Source organism: Amblyraja radiata, chromosome 18, assembly GCF_010909765.2.
Source record: "Amblyraja radiata isolate CabotCenter1 chromosome 18, sAmbRad1.1.pri, whole genome shotgun sequence".
Lineage (NCBI taxonomy): Eukaryota > Metazoa > Chordata > Chondrichthyes > Rajiformes > Rajidae > Amblyraja > Amblyraja radiata.
In genome coordinates this window covers 41,938,274-41,959,841 of record NC_045973.1, presented here as the reverse complement: position 1 = coordinate 41,959,841, position 21,568 = coordinate 41,938,274, and the positions used below count along the sequence as shown (strand labels likewise).

The window sequence follows — 21,568 nt, the reverse complement described above, 5'->3', positions numbered from 1 at the left end:
CAGAACTGGCTTACGGATAGAATCCAGGGTGTTGTGTGGGAAGGGTGTTACTCAGGCTCGGTGTCTGTTGACCAGTGGAGGTCCACAGAGATGCTTGCTCGGACCTCTGATATTTGTGACATCTATAAATGACCTGGACCGAAATATAGATGGATTGGTTAGTAAGCTTACAGATGACACCAAGATTGCTGGTGTTGCGAACTGTGAGGAAGGCTGACAAAGTATTCAGCAGTCGATTGATCAGTTACAGAAATGGGCAGTGAAATGGCAGATGGAGTTTAAACTGAGTAAGTGTGAGATGTTGCACTTTGGGGGAGGGGGAAGCATACAGATAATGGCAAGACCCTTAATAGGTCATAAGGTCATAAGTGATAAGAGCAGAATTGGGCCATTCGGCCCATCAAGTTTTCTCCGCCATTCAATCATGGCTGATCTATCTCTCCTACCTTTTCCCAATAACCCCCGACTCCTGTACTAATCAAGAATCTATCTATCTCTGCCTTAAAGATATCCACTGACTTGGCCTCCAAGGCCTTTTGTGTCAAAGAATTTCACAGATTCACCACCCTCTGACTAAAGAAATTCCTCCTCTTGTCTTTCCTAAAGAAATGTCCTTCCTTTTTGAGGCTATGACCTCTATTCCTAGAGTCTCCCACTAGTGGAAACATCCTCTCCACATCCTCTCTATCCAGGCCTTTCACTATTCGGTACGTTTCAATAAAGTACCTCTCATCCGTCTAAACTCCTGCGAGTACAGGCCCAGTGCCGTCATATGCTCATCATAGGTTAACCCACTCATTCATGGGATCATTCTTGTAAACCTCATCTGGACATTCTCCAGAGCCAGCATCAGGTACATCAGAACTAAAATAGTAACATTAAACGAGAACTTACCAGTTTGAAGTTTGATCTTGATTTTATGAAGAGTTACGATGAGCGATTACGTGAAGAAGGGCCGTCCGTCTGCGTACACGTCAATCTTCAAAGCAGCGGTGTTAAATCACAGATAAAAAGAAGACCTAAGAATAGTAAGATTGTGAAGAAACTAGAACTTCCATATGACCTTGATAGTATGAGGGTGGGAGCGGTGGGCACGTAATCGCTCATCGTAACTCCTCATAAATCAAGATCAAACTTCAAATTGGTAAGTTCTCATTTAATCTTACTATTTTACTTCGGAGTCACGTGAGTGACTACGTGAAGATTTCAAAGCTCTGTGATTTTACGCCGGTTACGAATCCAGGCGTTACACACTCAATGGATTGACCATGGATGCGTGTAATCATTAAAGCATTCAGACATTATGTAGTTAAGTAAAGACACTGATGCCTTAAATGAAAGAAAAGTTTTAAAAAATAGTTACCCCTCCCAACCTTGGGGGGAAACTAAGGAACAGAACTTAAAATGGTACGTGCAAACACCCCCAGTCCGGTTATGGGTTTGTTATAAAACCGGTGGACCATTATTTCATTCGTCCATCCTGCAGCCACTAGGATGTCGTCAAGGGGCACGTCCATAGCTCTTGCTGCCGACGTAGATGCAGCCCTGGTGGAGTGAGATTTAACCATATAAATGTTCACTCCTGCTACCGCCATTACCTCCTTTGACCATCTGGAGATGGTTTGAGTTGACACCTTCTGGTGTGGTTTTTTTATGGCTGATGAGGACCGATTGTTCTGAGCCTCTGAGGTTCTCCATAACTCTCAGATAGTGGTGTTAGTATGTTACCACACACACAATCGTTGGTTCTCTGGATATGCCAAGAACTGGATCTCCATCCCTGGCATTCCTGGCCTGCTCTGTTTTATCAGGTTCCTGATTACGAATGATATGTTGTTCATATTGGTGGTCATGTAGTCCACCCATAGCTTTTGCAGTGTCTGGACTCTTTGTCAGCATACCAACTTCAGGGTTAGTTATAGGCGGTCCCCACTGTCAAAGTAGGGTTAGTACCACGCTCACATCCCATGTGTCCGTGTACCTTGGCCTTGGAGGTATTAAATTGTAAATTCCCTTCACAAATTTTGTTGTAAAGGGGTGCGTTCCTATCGACCCGTGCCCTGCTTCCAGCATCAGATAGGAGGAGAGTGCGCCTCTGGCACTATAGATTGCACTATAACTTTGTTTATAGTTATAGTACAGAGTTGATAGGAACTCCAAGACATCCGTTATCCGAACTGTGTTGTATTTGTTCAGACAGTCCTATGCCTTGAAATGGCCTCCTCAGAATCTGCAGACCAACAAGTTAATACGTTCATGTAGTGGATGATTACTCCCTGTAACTGGGTTCACTAGGAGGTCTCTGCTCTTGGGTACAGCCATAACTGGCTGGACTATAGTTCCCAAATTTTTGGGGGGACCAGGCTTGAGTAGGCCAATCTGGCACTACCAATATGCCTGTGGCTTAGTCTTGCTTGATTTTGGTCAAGCATCGGTTTGTGAGACAAATTGGCGGAAAGCATACATAAACATTCCTCCCCAATTGAGGGAGAAAGCATCCACTGCCTTTGCTCCTGGATCCAGCTCGCAGGACACATATCTGGGTAACTGATGGTTTAGTCTAGATGCAAACAGATCAATATCTGGGATGCCAAATCGTGTAGTTATTTTATTAAATACTGTCTGATTCAACATCCAGTCTGTGTTGTAATTAAACATTCGTGATCCAGCATCTGTCACCATGTTATATCTACCTTGTAGATAGACCGCTGTTACCCAAATATTCCTCTCGATACACCAGTGCAAAATGAGGTTCGACAATCTATCGAAAGATACAGATTTTACACCACCCTTGTTAATGGATATATGCCACCGCAGTGGTGTTATCAATCTGATTTTGAACAAGCACCGGTTGCATATTGCTACAGAAAACCTTGAGTCCATATTGTGCTCCCAACAATGATTCAGATCATTGTTGGAGCAACTTCTCCAAAAAGTTGCTCCATGTGGGAGAGTCGTCCTCAGACGCTCTCTGTTCCCTTTTCCCCGGACTCATCTGAGTCAACGGGATTTTTTGACTTGTGGGTGGATTTACGTCCCGCCGGGACCACCAACGGAGCTCCTTCTCCTGCAACAAGTCTCCTGCCGGTTCAGCTGCCGGCGCTAAATGTCGGGAATAAGACCGTCGCCTGCTACTGGGAATGCTGCGGTCTTCGGCAGCCGACTTCCCCGCGGACCGTCTCCTCGACATCTGGGCCCTGAAACTACAAAAAGCTTCAAGCCCGAAAGAACGCAGGTAAGTAGTTCAACTTTCCTTACCTGCCCATCCCGACGGACACAGTACCTCTGCCAGTCCGTCGCGCGCGTTACGTTCAGACGTAATGACGCGCACGCAGACGGATGGCCATTCTTCACGTAGTCACTTACGTGACTCCGAAGTAAAATCACTGGTCTAGAATTTATCTTGTGTAGTGCAAATTATTATCAACCATGCCTTTCATTTCTATTGGTAATCTAATTGTTGCATGTGATGTGATACTTTGCAAACACACAGAGCGTTGTGTAACTGGTTGTGCAGTCGAAAATAAATTGGTCATTGTTAAGCAGGGAAGCTATTTGGTATGCAGTGATATATGGCAGCACAGTGACACAGTGGTAGAGTTGATGCCTTACAGTGCTTGCAGCGCCAGAAACTCTGGTACAATCCTGGCTAAGGGGGCTGTCTCTACGGAGTTTGTACGTTCTCTCCGTGACCGCGTGGGTTTTCCCCAGGATCGTACAGGTTTGTAGGTTAATTGGCTTGGCATAAATGTATAAATGAGCGGGGATCGCTGGTCGGTGTGGACCCGGTGGGCCGATGGTGCCTGTTTCTCTAAACTTGGATAAACTAAATGAATGCAAATTATACAAGGCATCACCTCTATGATTTTCTGCTAAGCATATGTGATATACAAATGGTGTGGGCCTTAACTCCTGGGTCAGTCTTGTTCCTGCATCACTGAAAGGTATCATTCCTTCCTGGACTGCTGCTGGAGAGCTTGGCTTTCACAATAGGTTTTTCTTCCTCATGTTTCTGTTTTCTCATAACACGATTAGCGATTACTCCTCCCTGTTATCAGACTCCGGTCTCTTTCCCCCATGGACACCCAGCACCCCAGGTCTTTCTTTCTGAACCTCCCAAGTGCTAATTCATAAAATAGGATCGAAAACCAAGATGTTGATGAACAGGTGATCATTAACTGGATCCTATTCTGAAATTGACATAAGATGAATGACAGGGGTATATAGACAAGCTTGAATGGCATCTGCTCCAGTATAATTGTATGCTGAATACAATTAAACAGGAATACAGCGTACATTTTTTCAGAGCAGTCAAATCTTGTTTCTTTGGTTTATAGAAAACACTAAATTACCTGGGCCAAATTGGATACAGCGTGAGGTTTTGAGGGAAGATTGGGAGATTACAGCGGCACTTTCCAATATCATCCTTTGCTTTTGAATGCAGAGGGTAGTCACAGAAATATAGAGTGGGTAGACAAAAATGCTGGGGAAACTCAGCGGGTGAGGCAGCATCTATGAAGCAAAGGAAATAGGCAACGTTTCGGGTCGAAACCCTTCTTCAGACTTCAATTCTCCTTCCCATTCCCACACAGACCTTTCCGTCCTAGGTCTCCTCCATTGTCAGAGTGAGGCTAAATGCAAATTAGTGGAACAGCATCTCATATTTCGCTTGAGCAGCTTAAGGGCCTGTCCCACTTGGTGATTTTTTTCAGAGACGGCCGGCGTCGTATCAGTGTCGCCAAAAGATTTTGAACATTTCAAAATCCAGCGTCGACAAAAAAATGTTGCGACACTTGAAAACACACCGCGCGTCATACGTCATCACGCTGCAAATTTTTCGGTGACCTGATACGTCAGTCAATGATGTCGGCAGTCACTGAAAAAATTGCCAAGTGGGACAGGCCCATAACAGCCCAGTGGTATGAATATTAATTTCTCTCACAAAGTCATAGTCAATTTTATTCGTCACATACACCCGAAGGTGCAGTGAAATGAATTTGCCAGCAGCGATACACTTAAAAACACACAATACACAATAGAATTTAACACAAACATCCACCACAACATTCTTCACTGTGGTGGAAGGCAACAAAGGTCAGCCAGTCCTCCTCCTTTGTTCACCTGTGGTCGGGGTCATGAACCCTCCGTGGACGGCCCGATGTACAGGCCCTCTCGTCGGGATGATCCAAACTTCGACATCGGGACGGACAAACACACTACGCGGTTTGGCGTTCCCGACTCGGCCGCTTCCTACCGGAAACCGCGGCTTCAGGATATTATAGACCACAGGCCAGCGGTCGGAGCTCGTCTCCAGCGATCCGTGGTAAGTCCACGCCACGCCCATGGCTAGAAGCTCGGCAGAACACAGCACCATGATGCCAAAGTCACCAGGCCAGCGATCGGAGCACTCCTCTCTGGCAACCCCCGGCAAGGGATCTCCTGCTCCGCGATGGAACGTCCACGCTGCGCCCGCTCCGGGCCCGATTCCGGGAAAGGCCGCTCCAATCCATGGTGTTAGGCCACATGGGATGTGACATGGAAATAGTCACCTCTCCGTGGAGGAGGTGGCTGAGGGCGGTTTCCCCCTTTCCCTTCCCCACCACCCCCCACACAAGACACACCAAGAGACACCCTAACTAACATTAGACACACAAAAAAACCCCAAAAATGTAGAAATAACAAACACGCTGCTGGCAGGGCAGCCGTCTTGCAGTGCCCCCACCGACCAACAGTACTCTTCAGGTAGCCCCGGAATTCCTTCTCTCCCAATCCCTCCCCCACCCAAGTCACACTAGCATCTCATTTTCACACAACAAAGCTAACAATGGCATGTTTCTTTTATCATCGTTACTTTTTTGCATATCTTTTAATCTCCACATCACTGTCTAAATCCCTCGCTTAACTTATCCCTAACCAGTCTGAAGAAGGGTCTCGGCCCGAAATGTCACCCATTCCTTCTCTCCAGAGATGCTGCCTGTCACGCTGAGTTACTCCAGCTTTATGTATCTATCTTCGGTTTCAACCAGTGTCTGCAGTTCATTCCTACACAATACTCTCTCAGCTACTGAGGAGTGTAGCTACAGAACAAATGGATTGATAGGAAGGTCAAATCCACCTTCAATCAATTATCAATTTCCTGTTACTTTCTGCTGTTATTTTCTTATGTTCCGGCTCCCTGAGGAGATTAAATTAGTTAAAAAAGGATAAATTATTATATGTTACTCAATTTGGCCTGTTATTCCATTCCCTCTTAGATTTCTCAATTTTCTTTGTAAGGCCTCTATTGCATTGCATCATACAGTAGATTAAAGTTCAGATTTAATTACTGCATAAAACATGCTGTTGTAATAATGGGTCGGCAGCACCTATTATTTCAGTCCAATTATGTCCAAAGGACTAATCCGATGCATAACATCGCTGGTACTCTTGAAGAACAATGGAATAAGTGCATAATGATTTGCAAATGATATAGAATAGTGGAATACCGATATGGAATTACATATTACAAAAACACATTAAGTGCGAATGTAAATGTGGAGCAACAAGACTATGGAGTGGATGGCCCAGTTTTGCTTTATATTTGAGATTATTAAATAATGGAATGTATGATAATATGTTATTTTGCTAGGATGCGTGATGGTATAAAACAATTCTCCGCACCAGCCCACAGGTACACATTTGCAATCTTTTACAGGTCATGGACTGCACTATGCCATTGATTGGAGAACACCAAGCTGAAGACCGAGAACTTCTAACTGAACTGGTTTTAGTCAAGATGAACCTACTAATACCAAGAACACCTATTCCATCACCTCAGAGACCGACTGCCACACAGCAACCACAGGCAAGCAACACTTTGTGCAATGGGCTTCTTTTTGTTATCACTACACTTATTCAAAGTGCCGTTTATGAGGACGCCACTAAGATCCTTCTTCCCCATGGCTATCAAACTGTACAACTCTACCCCCCCTCCCCCTTCAGTCATGGGGTAGACTGAGACTTATGCTCCCCCCACCCCACCCCCCCCCCACCCCTCCCCAATCTTTGCACATCCCCAATCCTTTCCACTCGTCACTTTAATTTCATGTTTCAAGTATTTTGTGTTCTTATAACTGTTGGCAGATCCATCTCCCACCTGGGATAAATAAAGTTCTATCGTATCGTATCGTAAGCAACAATTTTACAGCAGAATTATCTGCTGATATTATGTGACAAGACATCAGTACATAAAATCAGAATGTTCATGTATGCAAACTATCCGAAAGGAAGCACAGTAAACGTGGATGAGGATAATGGGGAGAACGTGAATAAATAATGCCACAATTCTGTGGATCTTCCCTTCAACATATGCCCTGTGATTTATACACTTCAGTTTATGAAAGAAAGGTTCTCGCTGTCTCCTCCATCCATACCCTCATTATGTAATCACCTATCTTTAGGGAATGTGTTCCTTCAATTGTCCAATAACCATCAGTGGGAGAGCATGTTGAATACAGTGACCATCCAGTGACTGTACATTTCAAATTAGCTGTGGAAAAGGATAAAAGTAGACTGGGTATTAAGTCCTGAATTGGAGTAAGGCTGATCTCATTATCATAAACTGGGTCCTGGCAAGAGTAGACTTGGTGCAGCTATTTATAGGTCAGTCTGCATCTGGCATGTGGGGGTTATACAAATGTTACATAGTGGGGGTTCCATGTTTGAATAAACAGAGTAATGAAGTCTGGAATCAAGTAGGCCCAGCACAATTTAAGCTGAACCACAGATAGCTAGTTATTGATGATTAAATTCCACTAAAGCACGGCAGATGCCTCTTTATAATAAAAACAGAACAAACTGGAAATGGTCAGCAGGCTGGGTAGCATTTGTAGAAAGAGAAACAATTAAAGAATTGACATATGATGAAAGAATGGATCGTCATAGAGGGAGTGTGACAGATGATGAAAGTGGATCGTCATAGAGGGAGTGGAAGGAAGTGGGGGAGGTGAGGAAGGGGAGTAGGGAAGTGGGATAGGGCGGAGGTGAGGAGTGGGAGAGCAGGGAGATAGAGGGAAAGGATGGTGGTAGGGAGGAAAGGGGGGTTATGGAGGGAGGAAGGGAGTGACTGAGGGTAGGGGAAAGGAGAGGGAGGGAGTGTGAGAGGGGTGGAGGAGAGGGGAAAGAAGATGGAGGGTGAAGAGGAGGGGAGGGAGTGCTGGGGATGAGGGGGAATGGAGGAGGATATGGGTAGGAAGAGGGATGTCGAGGTGCAGTAGGGGAGGGTTGCTGTGACACGTCACAACGGGAACCCTCTGCCACGCCTGTGCAGTTGGGGGCTATGGGTGAGTGGTGGAATATTGCCTTGAGGGACGGGGCCCTAACGGGTCTGCACTGGTCTAGTATTAAATAAAAACAGAACAAACTGGAAATAGTCAACAGGCTGGGTGACATTGGTAGAAAGAGAAACATTTAAGTAATTGACATATGATGAAAGAATGGATCGACTTAGCTTATATTCACTGGAATTTAGAAGGATGAGAGGGTATCTCGGTCTTAAAAATGTTCCCGATGTTGGGGGAGTCCAGAACCAGGGGGTCACAGTTTAAGAATAAGGGGTCGGCCATTTAGGACTGAGAAGAGGAAAAAGCTTTTCACCCAGAAAGTTGTGAATCTGTGGAATTCTCTGCCACAGAAACCAGTGGAGGCCAATTCACTGGATGTATTCAAGAGAGAGTTAGATTTACCTATTAGGGTTAACGGAGTCAAGGGATTTGGAGAGAAAGCAGGAACGGGGTACTGATTCTGGATGATCAACCATGATCTTATTCAACGGCGGTGCTGGCTCGAAGGGCCGAATGGCCTACTGCTGCACCCATTTTCTATGTTTCTATGTGTCTATTCAGGCCCAGGATCTTCATCAGAAAAGCCCAGACCCAAAACATAACTGTTTCATTATCTGCAGATATCTGCTGCCTGACATGCTCAATGTTTCCAGCATTTTCTGTTTGTGTTTCAGATTTTCAGCATCTCCCATGTGTCATCATATTCCCATTAGGTTGAAGGACAGGGACAACAAGTCCCATGAACCTGAATGTTAAGGGATGTTGAAAGTTAGATAAAGAAACACATGAAACATTTGGCTAGTCAGAATGCTGAGGTGCTGAACAAGTACAGATAAGCATTATTGCTAGGTTTTGCCAATGATGCCCCCATCAGAATGAATAAATAAAAATAAATACTTAATGTAGCCTAAAAAGCCATGAAAATCAAGTAGGATTCCAAAATAGACAACAGATAATGGACAATAGGTGCAGGAGTAGGCCATTCGGCCCAGCACCGCCATTCAATATGATCATAATCAGTACCCCGTTCCTGCCTCCTCCCCATAACCCCTGACTCTGCTATTTTAAGAGCCCTATCTTGCTCTCTCTTGAAAGCATCCAGACAACCTGCCTCCACCGCCCTCTGAGGCAGAGAATTTCGCAGACTCACCCCTCTCTGTGAGAAAAAGTGTTTCCTCGTCTCCGTTCTAAATGGCTTACTCCTTATTCTTAAACAGTGGCCCCTGGTTCTGGACTCCCCCAACATCGGGAACATGTTTCCTGCCTCTAGCGTGTCCAAACCCTTAACAATCTTATATGTTTCAATGCGATGCCCTCTCATCCTTCTAAACTCCTAAATGATGCAGATGGGGAGGTGGATTAAGATATAAACACAGATTCTTGATTAAAACGGGTGTCAGGGGTTATGGGGAGAAGGCAGGAGAATGGGGTTAGGAGGGAGACATAGATCAGTCATGATTGAATGGCGGAGTAGACTTGATGGGCCGAATGGCCTAATTCTGTTCCTATCACATGACCTGAGACCAATTTAGACCGACAACACAAACATCTCACACAATAAAATGCTTCCCTTTTAAATCAAGATTTAATAAAAACTATTTTTGAAGCATCTTTTAGTACTTCAATGTGCAGATCATATCCAAAGTATTTCATCACTAATCCATGAGAGTGAGTTTATATTTTGCGTTTAATGTGCTTTGATGAACGTTGATGCGATACCACAATGCTAATGGACTGACTTACTCTCAAATGTTCTTTTTTAGGGTGGAAGTTTGAAGGAGGCACAGACTCAGCCAGGCTCATTTCCACAACAGCGGCCTCCACCACAAGGTTGTTTACAGTATATTCTCGACTGTAATGGCGTTGCAGTAGGACCAAAACAAGTCCAGGCTTCCTAAAAAAAAAATAAGAGGATGGTGATTTTTAGCTAAAAGAGAAAATTCCCTGTGCAATTTTTGGCAGTGTTTCAGTGCTGACCTGGACTGTGTTTTTCTATGCAGTGTCAACTGTACTGTCTGATGTTTATTTGTCAATGTTTGTGCTCGTAATTAATGGTTATGTTTTACTGTACACTTTGTGACCTTGGGACTGCAGTTTAAGACACGGTGTTGTAAACAGTACGCACAATTGTGCCTACACAGAGTCCAATGCTGCTGTACTTCATTCAATAGCTAGATATGGTGTTTCAAAGTATTTTATGTTGTGAGGTGAATGGTTTCAGAATTAATCCTTTGCTTTTACCTCGTGCTGTTTGTTGTTATGCATGAGAATTAAATGGAACAGGTAATAATTAGTTAAACAGTTTAAGCTTTATGGCATATTTTTTTTGTTATTTCTCAGCATTGATTAACATATGTGCTCATAGAGCATTATTTTTAATCCATACATATTTTCCTAGTTTCTGAAATAAGAAAGGCAATCCTGTCTATCACTCCCATCATTTTCACCTTTTATTTTACTCAATCAGTTTACTTTTGGGATGCTTTGCATAAATTCCGTTTATTTTGGAGGGTAATTTGAGCTCAGAATGACAACAACAGCTCAAAAAAGGCATTGCAAAGAAATAGTAACCCTGGATATGTTTTGTATAATATTGTATTGAATTGATTCTTTTATTTTGCTTGCCAATTATCACCCTCCTCTTCCTGTTCTGAACATCATAACTCATTGGGGAGTTCCCTAGTACCAGGGTCATCTAAATGGGCACTATTTACATTGAATCTTTGATGTTGGCAGGCCATTTGGTTCTATGAAGCAACAATCAAATCCAAATCAACTCTGGCCAATGTTCCTCTGTCTAGCTAAGGCGTTGAATGTGTCTCTATCACTTGCTTGTAGTCAACTATTTCAGTACACACTGGAATTGTACCCTGGACATTTCTGAGATTAACATTGTTATACATTCATTTATTGTAGCTGTCTGGATTCGTGGTACTCGTGAATCAGTACCAAAAAACAGTGAATTTAATTTTCTGAACTTTGCAACTATAACGTTAAGTCAAAGCAAATGACCATAGTTAATAAAACTGCTGTGTTTTTAAGGTCTCATACAAAACAGAAGCAGAAATAATTTAGGACCCTCATGTTGAAAATAGCTGAGGCTTGACTAATTAGGAAAACTTACGTAATACTTAAATTATCAATTGTTGCAACACGTAAAATCGTTAAATATAGAACAACTGGAAAACTGCAATATGCAATTTATGTAAAAATTAAAGAGAGCTGATAAACCAAAAAAAATCTAGATCTTGCTCAGGAGTGAATTATCCTGTAAATCATCTTACCAGATGCTAATATTACAAGTGAGGTTTCTCAACAAGTTTGACATGACCTGATTTTGAATCACTAAAACTTTAGCTCCCAACCTTTTTTTATATTTTAATAAAAAATATGCAATATTATCAATATGAAAAGCACCAAAAGTTATAGTACCACAGAAAATAAATATTCTATGCAAAAGAAAGTAGATTGGTAAGCCTTTCCACCCATTTTTGAAACCTGCAAAGATCTTAATTAAAATTATGTAGATTACTTTGAAATTAAAAACTTCACAAACCATGGTATATTTTTTAAATTATCACGCCAATCAATCAATCAAAGACTTTATTGTCATTCAGAAATACACCAATAAATGCAGGTCTGAACGAAATTTCGTTGCATCTGGCTCCCCATGCAACATAAAAATAACGAAAGGATAAAAATAGATAAAAAGATAAAATGGATAAAAAGATAAAATAGATAATAGTGGCGGCACATTACATGGAATTCAAGAGTCCGATGGCTCGGGGGGAAAAGTTGTTGCAAAACCTGGCCGTTCTGCTCCTTATACTACCTTTTGCCCGAGGGCTGCAGAGTGAACAGTCCATGATGGAGATGTGTGGGGTCTTTTATAATACTGTTGGCCTTAGACAAGCAACGTTTGCACGCAGTGTCCCCGATTGAGGGGACATTGTCATACTAAAGTGAATGCAATAAGACTGCAAATTTTAGTACCTATGGCTTTCATAGATGTTACATCAACAAGATCCCAGAAGTTAGCAATTATGAAAACCCAGTCTTTTTCATCTGAAATAATTGTTGCTTTAATATTAACCTCCAAAACAGACTGCATAACATTGGAATACTTTGGAGGTAAGCTAAACCATAACCATATATGGTACACCATGGATTAGCTTATTTCTGTCCTGAAATATTTGTACATAAACATTTGCTAAATCCAAGCACTTGTACGTAATGAATTTTGGAGACAAAATGCAATATGCTGACAACTCTATATGGAGGATTTGATGCCAATGACTAGACTTGAATGTCTGTGCAAATCTCCAAGGACACATCAAAAATAATTTAAGTCTTCATGCTAAAATAATCCATACGGTCTGAGCAAAAGACTTCTACCTTCATTTAAACATCACCACACAAAAAACTGAACTGTTTATAAATTAATTCTTTATATATTAAAAAACCCCTTAGATAGAAATTCACCCTTAATACAATAAACATTTAACGACCTTACATGGTAAATGTAAACTTTATATAATACAAATTGTATTATATAAGGTTTACATTTACCACGTAAGGTCATTAAATGTTTATTGTATGAAGCCCTTTTAATCATAAATAATGAACCTTTTCCTTTTTCTACTCAATGTCCTCCAACAGTTCCTCTATTATTTTGTCCCTTTGTTAACCCCATGAACTTAGAACAGTGCTGCACAGGAACTGGCCCTTTGGCCCACAGTGTTCATGCTGAACATGATGTCAGGTTTAACTAATCCCAGCCTGAACATGATCCATATCTCTCCATTCCCTGCATTTACGTGCCTTTCCAAAAACCTCTAAAACACCACAATCATATCTGCCTCCACCATTATGCCTGGCACCCATCTCTCTTTGTAAAGAGTTGCCATGCATATCTTCTTTACATTTTTCCCCTCTCACCTTAAAGATATGCCCTCTAGCCTTTGACATTTCCCACCAGTGAGAAAGAAATTGTATATACTTCCATTAGGCAGCATTCTGATAAACTTCTTCTGAATCCTCTCACAAGCCACGTGATCCTTCCTGTAATGGGATGACCAGAACTCCCCACAATACTGCACACGCAGCCTAACTAAAGTCCTATAAAAGTCCAACAAAATTACTTCCTGACTCTTATAATCTTTGCCCCAACTGATGAAGGCAAGCATACCACATGGTTTCTTTACCACTCTATATACTTCTATTGCTTCCTCCAGAAGGCTATGGACGTGGACTCCCAAATTCCTTCAGTATATCAAAGTTATCAAGGGCACACCACTAACTGTATACTTTCCTCATCCATCTGACCTCCCAAACTACATTACCTCATACTTGCTTAGATAAATCTCCTTCGACCGTTTCTCTGCCAGTTTCTGTAGCTGATCTACTGTATATCCTGCTGTACGCCTTGACAGCCTTCCTCACTGGCCCCAACTCCACCAATTTTAGTGTTGTCTTACTAACAAGCCCATCCGCATATACGTCCAAGTCATTAATATACATGACAAGCAATAGATGTCCCAGCACAGATCTCTACGGGACTTTACTAGTACAGACTTCCAGGCAAATTAACATCCTGCTCCACAACCCTCCATCTTCTATAAGTAAGTCAGTTCTGAATCCATACGATTAAGTCACTGTGAATCCCAGTCATTTTAATTTTCTGGATCTGCCTACCACAGGGGACTTTATCAAATACCTTACTAAATTCCAAGTAGACAACTTCCACTGTCCTACCTTGGTTACATTCATCACCTCCTTAAAAACCTCAATCAAATTGTAAATGGTGAGCTGCTGTGGACAAAGCCAAGCTGGCTGTCCCTCATCAGCCCATTCTCTTCCAAAAGCGAGTAAGTCCTATCACGAAGAATCCTCTCCAATAGCTTCCCCACCACTGACTGGAGTCTCACCAACCTATAATTTTGTAGATTATCTCTACTTCCCTACTTAAACAAAGGAACAATTAGACTACTCTCCAGTCATCAGGGACAGTGCCTGTGGCTTGAGAAGATATAAAGATCTTCATCACGGCCCCTGCAATCCACTATGTTCCCTCTCTCAAGAACCTGGGGTAGATCCTATCAGGTATTTATCCGTCTTCATGCTTTTCAAGAGCCCCAATGTCACCTCCTTGATCTCAACGTGCCCTAGCATATTAGTATCCCCCATACCGATCCTATTGTCCTCCATGTCCATCTCCTTGATGAATATAGATGCAAAGTACTCCTTTCGTACCTCGCCCACATCTTCTGACTCCAAGTATAAATTTCCTCCTATATCCATGAGTGGTCTTACCTTCTCCCTGGTTTCCCTCTTGTTTCAAATGTACATATAAAAAGCCTTGGGAGTTTCTTTAATCCAACTCACCAGTGTCATTTCATTGCAGCTTTTGGCCCTTCGAATTGACTACTTGGGTTATTTTCTGCTTGCTTTATATTCCTCAAACTTTATGTCTGATTTCATCTTATATGGTTTCCTTTCGTTTTTTGACCAAATTTACAACCTCTTTGGTCAACCAAGGTTTTCACTGAACTTGCCATCCTTATCCCTCCTTACAGGAATATGCCAGTGCCGAACTCTGATCAGCTGGCCTTTAAACAACTCCCACATGTCAGACATGAAGTAACGTAATAATAACTGCTCTTAATTTACTCTCCCTCACTCTTACCTAATGATGCTGTAACATGCCTTATCCCAATTTAGTACTCTTGCCCCAAGGTTAATGGCCTGTCCCACTTAGGCAACTTTTTAGGCAGGAGCCACTTGGTCGCGACATTTTCGCAGGTGGTTGCCGGGGAGTCGCCTTCATGGTCGTGAGGAGTTCCCGCATTCTGGGAACTAGTCACGGCCTCATTATAGTCACCGCGAATTTTTCAACATGTTGAAAAAATAGCGGCGATTAGAATGAAGCCGCCATGGAGAGTAGCGAGAATTCTCGTGCCGCAGGTGGGTCGCCAGGAGGTCCTAGTGGGTTGCCAGGTGGTCGAAGGTTCTTGTGCGTTCTCGTAGGTTGTAGCTGGTGCTGACCGATGAATTTCATTGGCTCATTGGGGAATCAAAATATAAGCAGTAGTTTTCAGAAACAAGGATAACCGACCGGTAATGTTAATGTCCGCCGAGCTTCACAGCCAAGTATCTCTGGCTTCTTAAGTTGTCTCCACTCCTTCTCCCCCCTCTCCCCACCCCCCCACCCCCCCCCCCCCCCATCATTTTAAAGGACTCACCGCACACTGCTTTAGCCGTCACAATTACAGCACCAACCTTCCTGTTCATCGCGGTGTGTGTCTGTATCACCTTGACTTTGCACCGTGTGAATTTCACTCAGGCAGCGCTCCCCCCGCTTGCCCTGCCCCCGCCTGCATAACAGGCTGGTGAAGGAAGCGATATGTGTGTGTCTTTTCCACTCTGACAGTCGCCATTCCAGTTGCCAGTTTTTCAGGCGACTGCCGGGAACTTGACAGTCGCCGGCAGTCGCCTGAAAAATTGCCTAAGTGGGACAGACCCTTAACTACTTAAACATTTATGGAATTGTGATCACTGTTCACAAAATATCCTTCCACTGTAACACCAACCTTATTTCCCAATAAATGGTATAATTTGATCCCTCCTCAAGTTAGACTATCCATATTTTTTCAGGAAACTCTCTTGGATTCTCCGAACATAGTTTGCCCAGTCTAAGCCTTTTGCATAAATCCCAATCTATTTTGGAGATTAAAGTTACCAACTACAAGAAGGCGGTGGTTTTGCATCTTTCCATAATCTATTTACAAATGTATTCCTCTTCTCCCACTGGCTATCAAGAAGCTTATCATATAATCCCCTGCGAGATTGCAATGTTCTTATTTTTAAGCTCTACCCATATCCCCTCAGTGGAAGAACTTTCCATTATATCCTTCATGTGGAGATGCGACGTTCTCACTGATTAGGAGACCAACTCCTCCACCTCTTTTACCTCCCTCACAATTACTCCTGGAACATCGAAACCCTGTGATATTGAGCTGCCTGTCCGGTTCCTCTTGCAACTGGCTCCATAATGACAAAAACATCATAGTTCCAAGCACCGATTCAAGGATTAAGTTCATCTGCTATACTCATGGTACTCCTTGTGTGAAAATAAACATACTTCAAACAAACCAATTCATAATATTCCTTAACCTCCGCCTTCCTGTGCTTTCTTTGGGACCTTCTGGTCATAAATTCTACGTTCCCATCAGTCCGTTTATTTGCTGGTCTGTTACTCTGGTTCCCTCAGAGCACCCCCTCCTCCCCCACACCCCCCTGTCATGCTTAAATACACATGACTAACACCAGTGAAAACTCTTGCAAGGATAAGGTTTCTACAGCTATATTAATAGCAAAAGGATAACGAGGGATAAAATTGGTCCATTAGAGAGTCAGAGTGGACAGCTATCTGCAGAGCCAAAAGAGATGGGGGAGATATTGAACAATTTATTTTCTTCGGTATTCACCAAGAAGAAGGATATTGAATTATGTGAGGTAAGGGAAACAAGTAGAGTAGCTATGGAAACTATGAGATTCAAAGAAGAGGAAGTACTGACACTTTTGAGAAATATAAAAGTGGATAAGTCTCCAGGGCCGGACAAGATATTCCCTAGGACATTGAGGGAAGTTAGTGTAGAAATAGCAGGGGCTATGACAGAAATATTTCAAATGTCATTAGAAACGGGAATAGTGCCGGAGGATTGGCGTACTGCGCATGTTGTTCCATTGTTTAAATAGGGTTCTAAGAGTAAACCTAGCAATTATAGACCTGTTAGTTTGACGTCAGTGGTGGGCAAATTAATGGAAAGGATACTTAGAGATAATATATATAAGCATCTGGATAAACAGGGTCTGATTAGGAACAGTCAACATGGATTTGTGCCTGGAAGATCATGTTTGACTAATCTTCTTGAATTTTTTGAAGAGGTTACTCGGGAAATTGATGAGGTTAAAGCAGTGGATGTTGTATATATGGACTTCAGTAAGGCCTTTGACAAGGTTCCTCATGGAAGGTTGGTTAAGAAGGTTCAATTGTTGGGTATTAATGGTGGAGTAGCAAGATGGATTCAACAGTGGCTGAATGGGAGATGCCAGAGAGTAATGGTGGATGGCTGTTTGTCAGGTTGGAGGTCAGTGACTAGTGGGGTGCCACAGGGATCTGTGTTGGATCCACTGTTGTTTGTCATGTACATCAATGATCTGGATGATGGTGTGGTAAATTGGATTAGTAAGTATGCAGATGATACTAAGATAGGTGGTGTTGTGGATAATGAAGTAGATTTCAAAAGTCTACAGAGAGATTTATGCCAGTTGGAAGAGTGGGCTGAAAGATGGCAGATGGAGTTTAATGCTGATAAGTGTGAGGTGCTACATCTTGGCAGGACAAATCAAAATAGGACGTACATGGTAAATGGTAGGGAATTGAAGAATGCAGTTGAACAGAGGGATCTGGGAATAACTGTGCACAGTTCCCTGAAGGTGGAATCTCATGTAGATAGGGTGGTAAAGAAAGCTTTTGGTGTGCTGGCCTTTATAAATCAGAGCATTGAGTATAGAAGTTGGGATGTAATGTTAAAATTGTACAAGGCATTGGTGAGGCCAATTCTGGAGTATGGTGTACAATTTTGGTCGCCTAATTATAGGAAGGATGTCAACAAAATAGAGTGAGTACAGAGGAGATTTACTAGAATGTTGCCTAGGTTTCAGCAACTAAGTTACAGAGAAAGGTTGAACAAGTTAGGTCTTTATTCTTTGAGCGCAGAAGGTTAAGGGGGGACTTGATAGAGGTCTTTAAAATGATGAGAGGGATAGACAGAGTTGACGTGGATAAGCTTTTCTCACTGAGAGTAGGGAAGATTCAAACAAGAGGACATGACTTGAGAATTAAGGGACAGAAGTTTAGGGGTAACATGAGGAGGATCTTCTTTACTCAGAGAGTGGTAGCTGTGTGGAATGAGCTTCCAGTGAAGGTGGTGGAGGCAGGTTCGATTTTATCATTTAAAAATAAATTGGATAGGTATATGGACGGGAAAGGAATGGAGGGTTATGGTCTGAGTGCAGGTAGATGGGACTAGGGGAGAATACGTGTTCGGCACGGACTAGAAGGGCCTGTTTCCATGCTGTAATGGTTATATGGTTATATTGGCCCCCTCTCCAGTTCAGGAGCAACCAGACCCTCATGTGCAGGTCACCCTTGCCCCAGGAGAGATCCTAATGTCTCCAAAAATCTGTAACCCTGCCCCCTATTCCAACCCTCACTAGCACGCTGCACCAGTAGTAATTCACAGATTATTATCCTGGAGGTTCTGCTGCTTAGACTTTTGCCGAACTCCCTATATTCACTCTGCAGGACCTCATCCCTTTTCTTACCAATGTCATTTACTTCAACATGCACAACCACCTCTGGCTGCTCCCTTGAGATTGTTCTGCAGCCACTCCGAGACATCCTGCAACCTTAACACCTGAGAGGTATCGTACCCGGAGTTCCTTGCTACACTTGCTACAATCTGCTGCTGGAGACAGCATTCTCTCCTTCAATGATCATTAAATATTTGATTTTAATAAAGTAAGTAAAAAATAGATCAAACTTTCACTTTCTTATTCTCCATTAAATACCCTCAGTACTTGAGGTGTACATTTTTAAATGTGAAATTGTACAAGTTTCTCTAAAAGTGAAACAATCCCTTAGGACTGAAGACATGATAACAGGTGGTCAGTTTTGCAAATTGATAGATTTTATGTAGACTGGATTTGATAGAAATCTGAATAAGGGTCTCAACCCGAAACGTCACCCATTCCTTCTCTTCAGAGATGCTGCCTGGCCCGCTGAGTTACTCCAGCTATTTGTGTCTGTCTTCTGTTAAACCAGCATCTGCAATTCTCTCCTACATATCAAATTCAGAGACATAGGTATTTAATATCCAGGGGAAAGAAAGCAAGTGAACCCAATTGTATATGTTGCAAAGTCCTCTTTTGTTATATAATTTTTATATTTTACATGATGTTGATGTATCTTATTCTGAATTCTGAATGTTGTGATCATTATTCAAAATGTTGTTGATCATTAGCTATTCTGAGTTAAGACTGAGTTCAGTCTGAAGAAGGGTCTCGACCCGAAACGACAGCCATTCCTTCTCTCCAGAGATGCTGCCTGTCCTGCTGAGGTACTCCAGCATTTAGTGTCGACCTTCGATTAGCTATTCTGAGTTACAGTGCTATTTGTTAACCCCACATCCACATATTTGTGTAAAAACTTTCAGGGCTCTTTACTAGTCAGTAATAAAACAGAGAATACAAAAAATATTCAACAGATCAGACAACATCTATGGAGCAAGAAGCAGAGATATGTTTTGGGTTGATGTACTTTCAAAAGAACTGGCTTTTAGAAGGAGAAAGGATATAGGTGGTGCTGTAGTGTTGATGAGGTGCTGATTTTTTTAATTTCTGAGACTATTTTAAGATGGAAATGCTATAGACACCAAGCAGTGGTGCAAGCAGTTCATTCCATGTTTTCTGCCATGGTTAATCCCCATTTACACACTTCCAAATGTTCATAATAGTTATGCTATTTTCCTTGATTTTATAAATCATTTATAAAGGCCCCAAATTTGCTGTCAAAATAGCTACATAATGAATAGAGTAATATTATTCATGAACAGATGTCTTGGAAACCTCAGGCCAATGCTGCTGCAAGAACGAGCACGCATTATTCAATTAGTGTTACAACCTCCTCAAATACTGTGTGCTATTCCCTGTCTCCCAAAACAAATGCATTGAGGGACGGGATTGCTATACTTGAATGATGAACACAATATAAACTCACTCAGAACACCATTCTAAGTACCTATTTAATACCATGATAGATGTTAATTAAATAAATCATTTAAAATTAATCACCAAAAGAATGGAGTGTCATTCTTTCAAGTATTCATTGTTATTGAAGAATGATTTTATATTTGTTTTTCCTTTCTCGAGTTTTTTTTAAAATAGTTCCAATGCAATCATTTCCCCTCTCTTTGTTTCTCTATTATTACTTGATTTGGCAATGCCCAGAATTGACAGTGAGTGGTGAGCCACTGCATACATCATAGCTGGCATATCCACACTAGTCTTCAGGAAATGCTCCACCACCATAAACAGGCTGCAATAAGTTTCATAAGAGAACTAGAGCACAGACTGGACTTTGAAAATGGCGCCAACACATGGTGCCTCTTGCATATGGGCTCAGTAGACTATTTCTGTACCCTTGCCAATCGAGGATGTGCTTGGGTATGGGACTACTGTATTGGACTGTATGTATAGAATTTCACTGTGTGTTGGCACATGTAACAAAAGCAACATTGAACCATGTGATCAGCAAACTCTGCATAATACAAAGGCTTCAGAATGTACAGAACATCACTTGCCAAGGTCTGAACAAGCCCTGTCCACAGAAATGCTGAGAAATTGCCCGAAGCATAGCCAGTTTTCAAACTGACTAAATGGTTGTGACATGCATCCAAAACAGTTCTAAGACCATTTTTAAAACATTATATTTCATATATATCAAGTGACAATGCTTACATAAACTAGATTAAAAACGATTTTAAAATATTTAATTCCCAATACCAGAATCCAATTGTTTAGTTAAACACATTCCCTGTTCACTTAGACCCCAGGTGCCCTGTGAAGAATGTTGGGCTATATATTCTTCTCACACAGCTGATTTTGTGCTACCATTACCTAAATGAATGGATGGAACATTTTGAGGAGCATGCTAAAAATTTACTGATATTTAGATTGCAGTTAGAGATTGTTCACCAGATTTCCCAGAACCGATGTGAAATGTTTACCCAAAAATGTCATAATGTGGTTCATCTGTTATTACTGAAATTTTGAAAAAGAGGTCGCTTATCCACTGTTAGAACTTCAACGTGCTTCTGAACGTGTAATAACCATTTGCATGTAATTCTGCACTCGTCCTAATCATTTGAAGTAGATATAGTCGACCTTGTGCATTGCTGTAGGAGAGACATTTGTTGAGATAAAGTACAGTGTTGTGGCTAAAAGAAACAAAAGTGGTTTAATATTTTAATTTCTGGAGGACACTGAATCACACAGCCAAAAAATAAACATTCCTAATAAAAAATGCATTTGGATCTGCATGCAAGCATGCTATATGCAAAGTCTAATGTTACAGTTGAGGTCAAAGAATAATGTGTTCAGTTGTTTGTAAAAGTCTCTTATTT

General features: G+C 42.0%; 1 protein-coding gene across 1 annotated transcript in view; it reads left to right on the top strand.

Moving 5' to 3' along the window:
- The window catches only part of syn2 (synapsin II), a 424,737-nt gene that overhangs the window by 390,820 nt on the left and 12,349 nt on the right, over positions 1-21,568 (top strand). The window contains exons 10-11 of the mRNA XM_033037240.1: positions 6,695-6,844; positions 10,085-10,151. Coding sequence (XP_032893131.1) covers positions 6,695-6,844; positions 10,085-10,151 — 217 coding nt within the window. The remainder of the gene's footprint in view (positions 1-6,694; positions 6,845-10,084; positions 10,152-21,568) is intronic.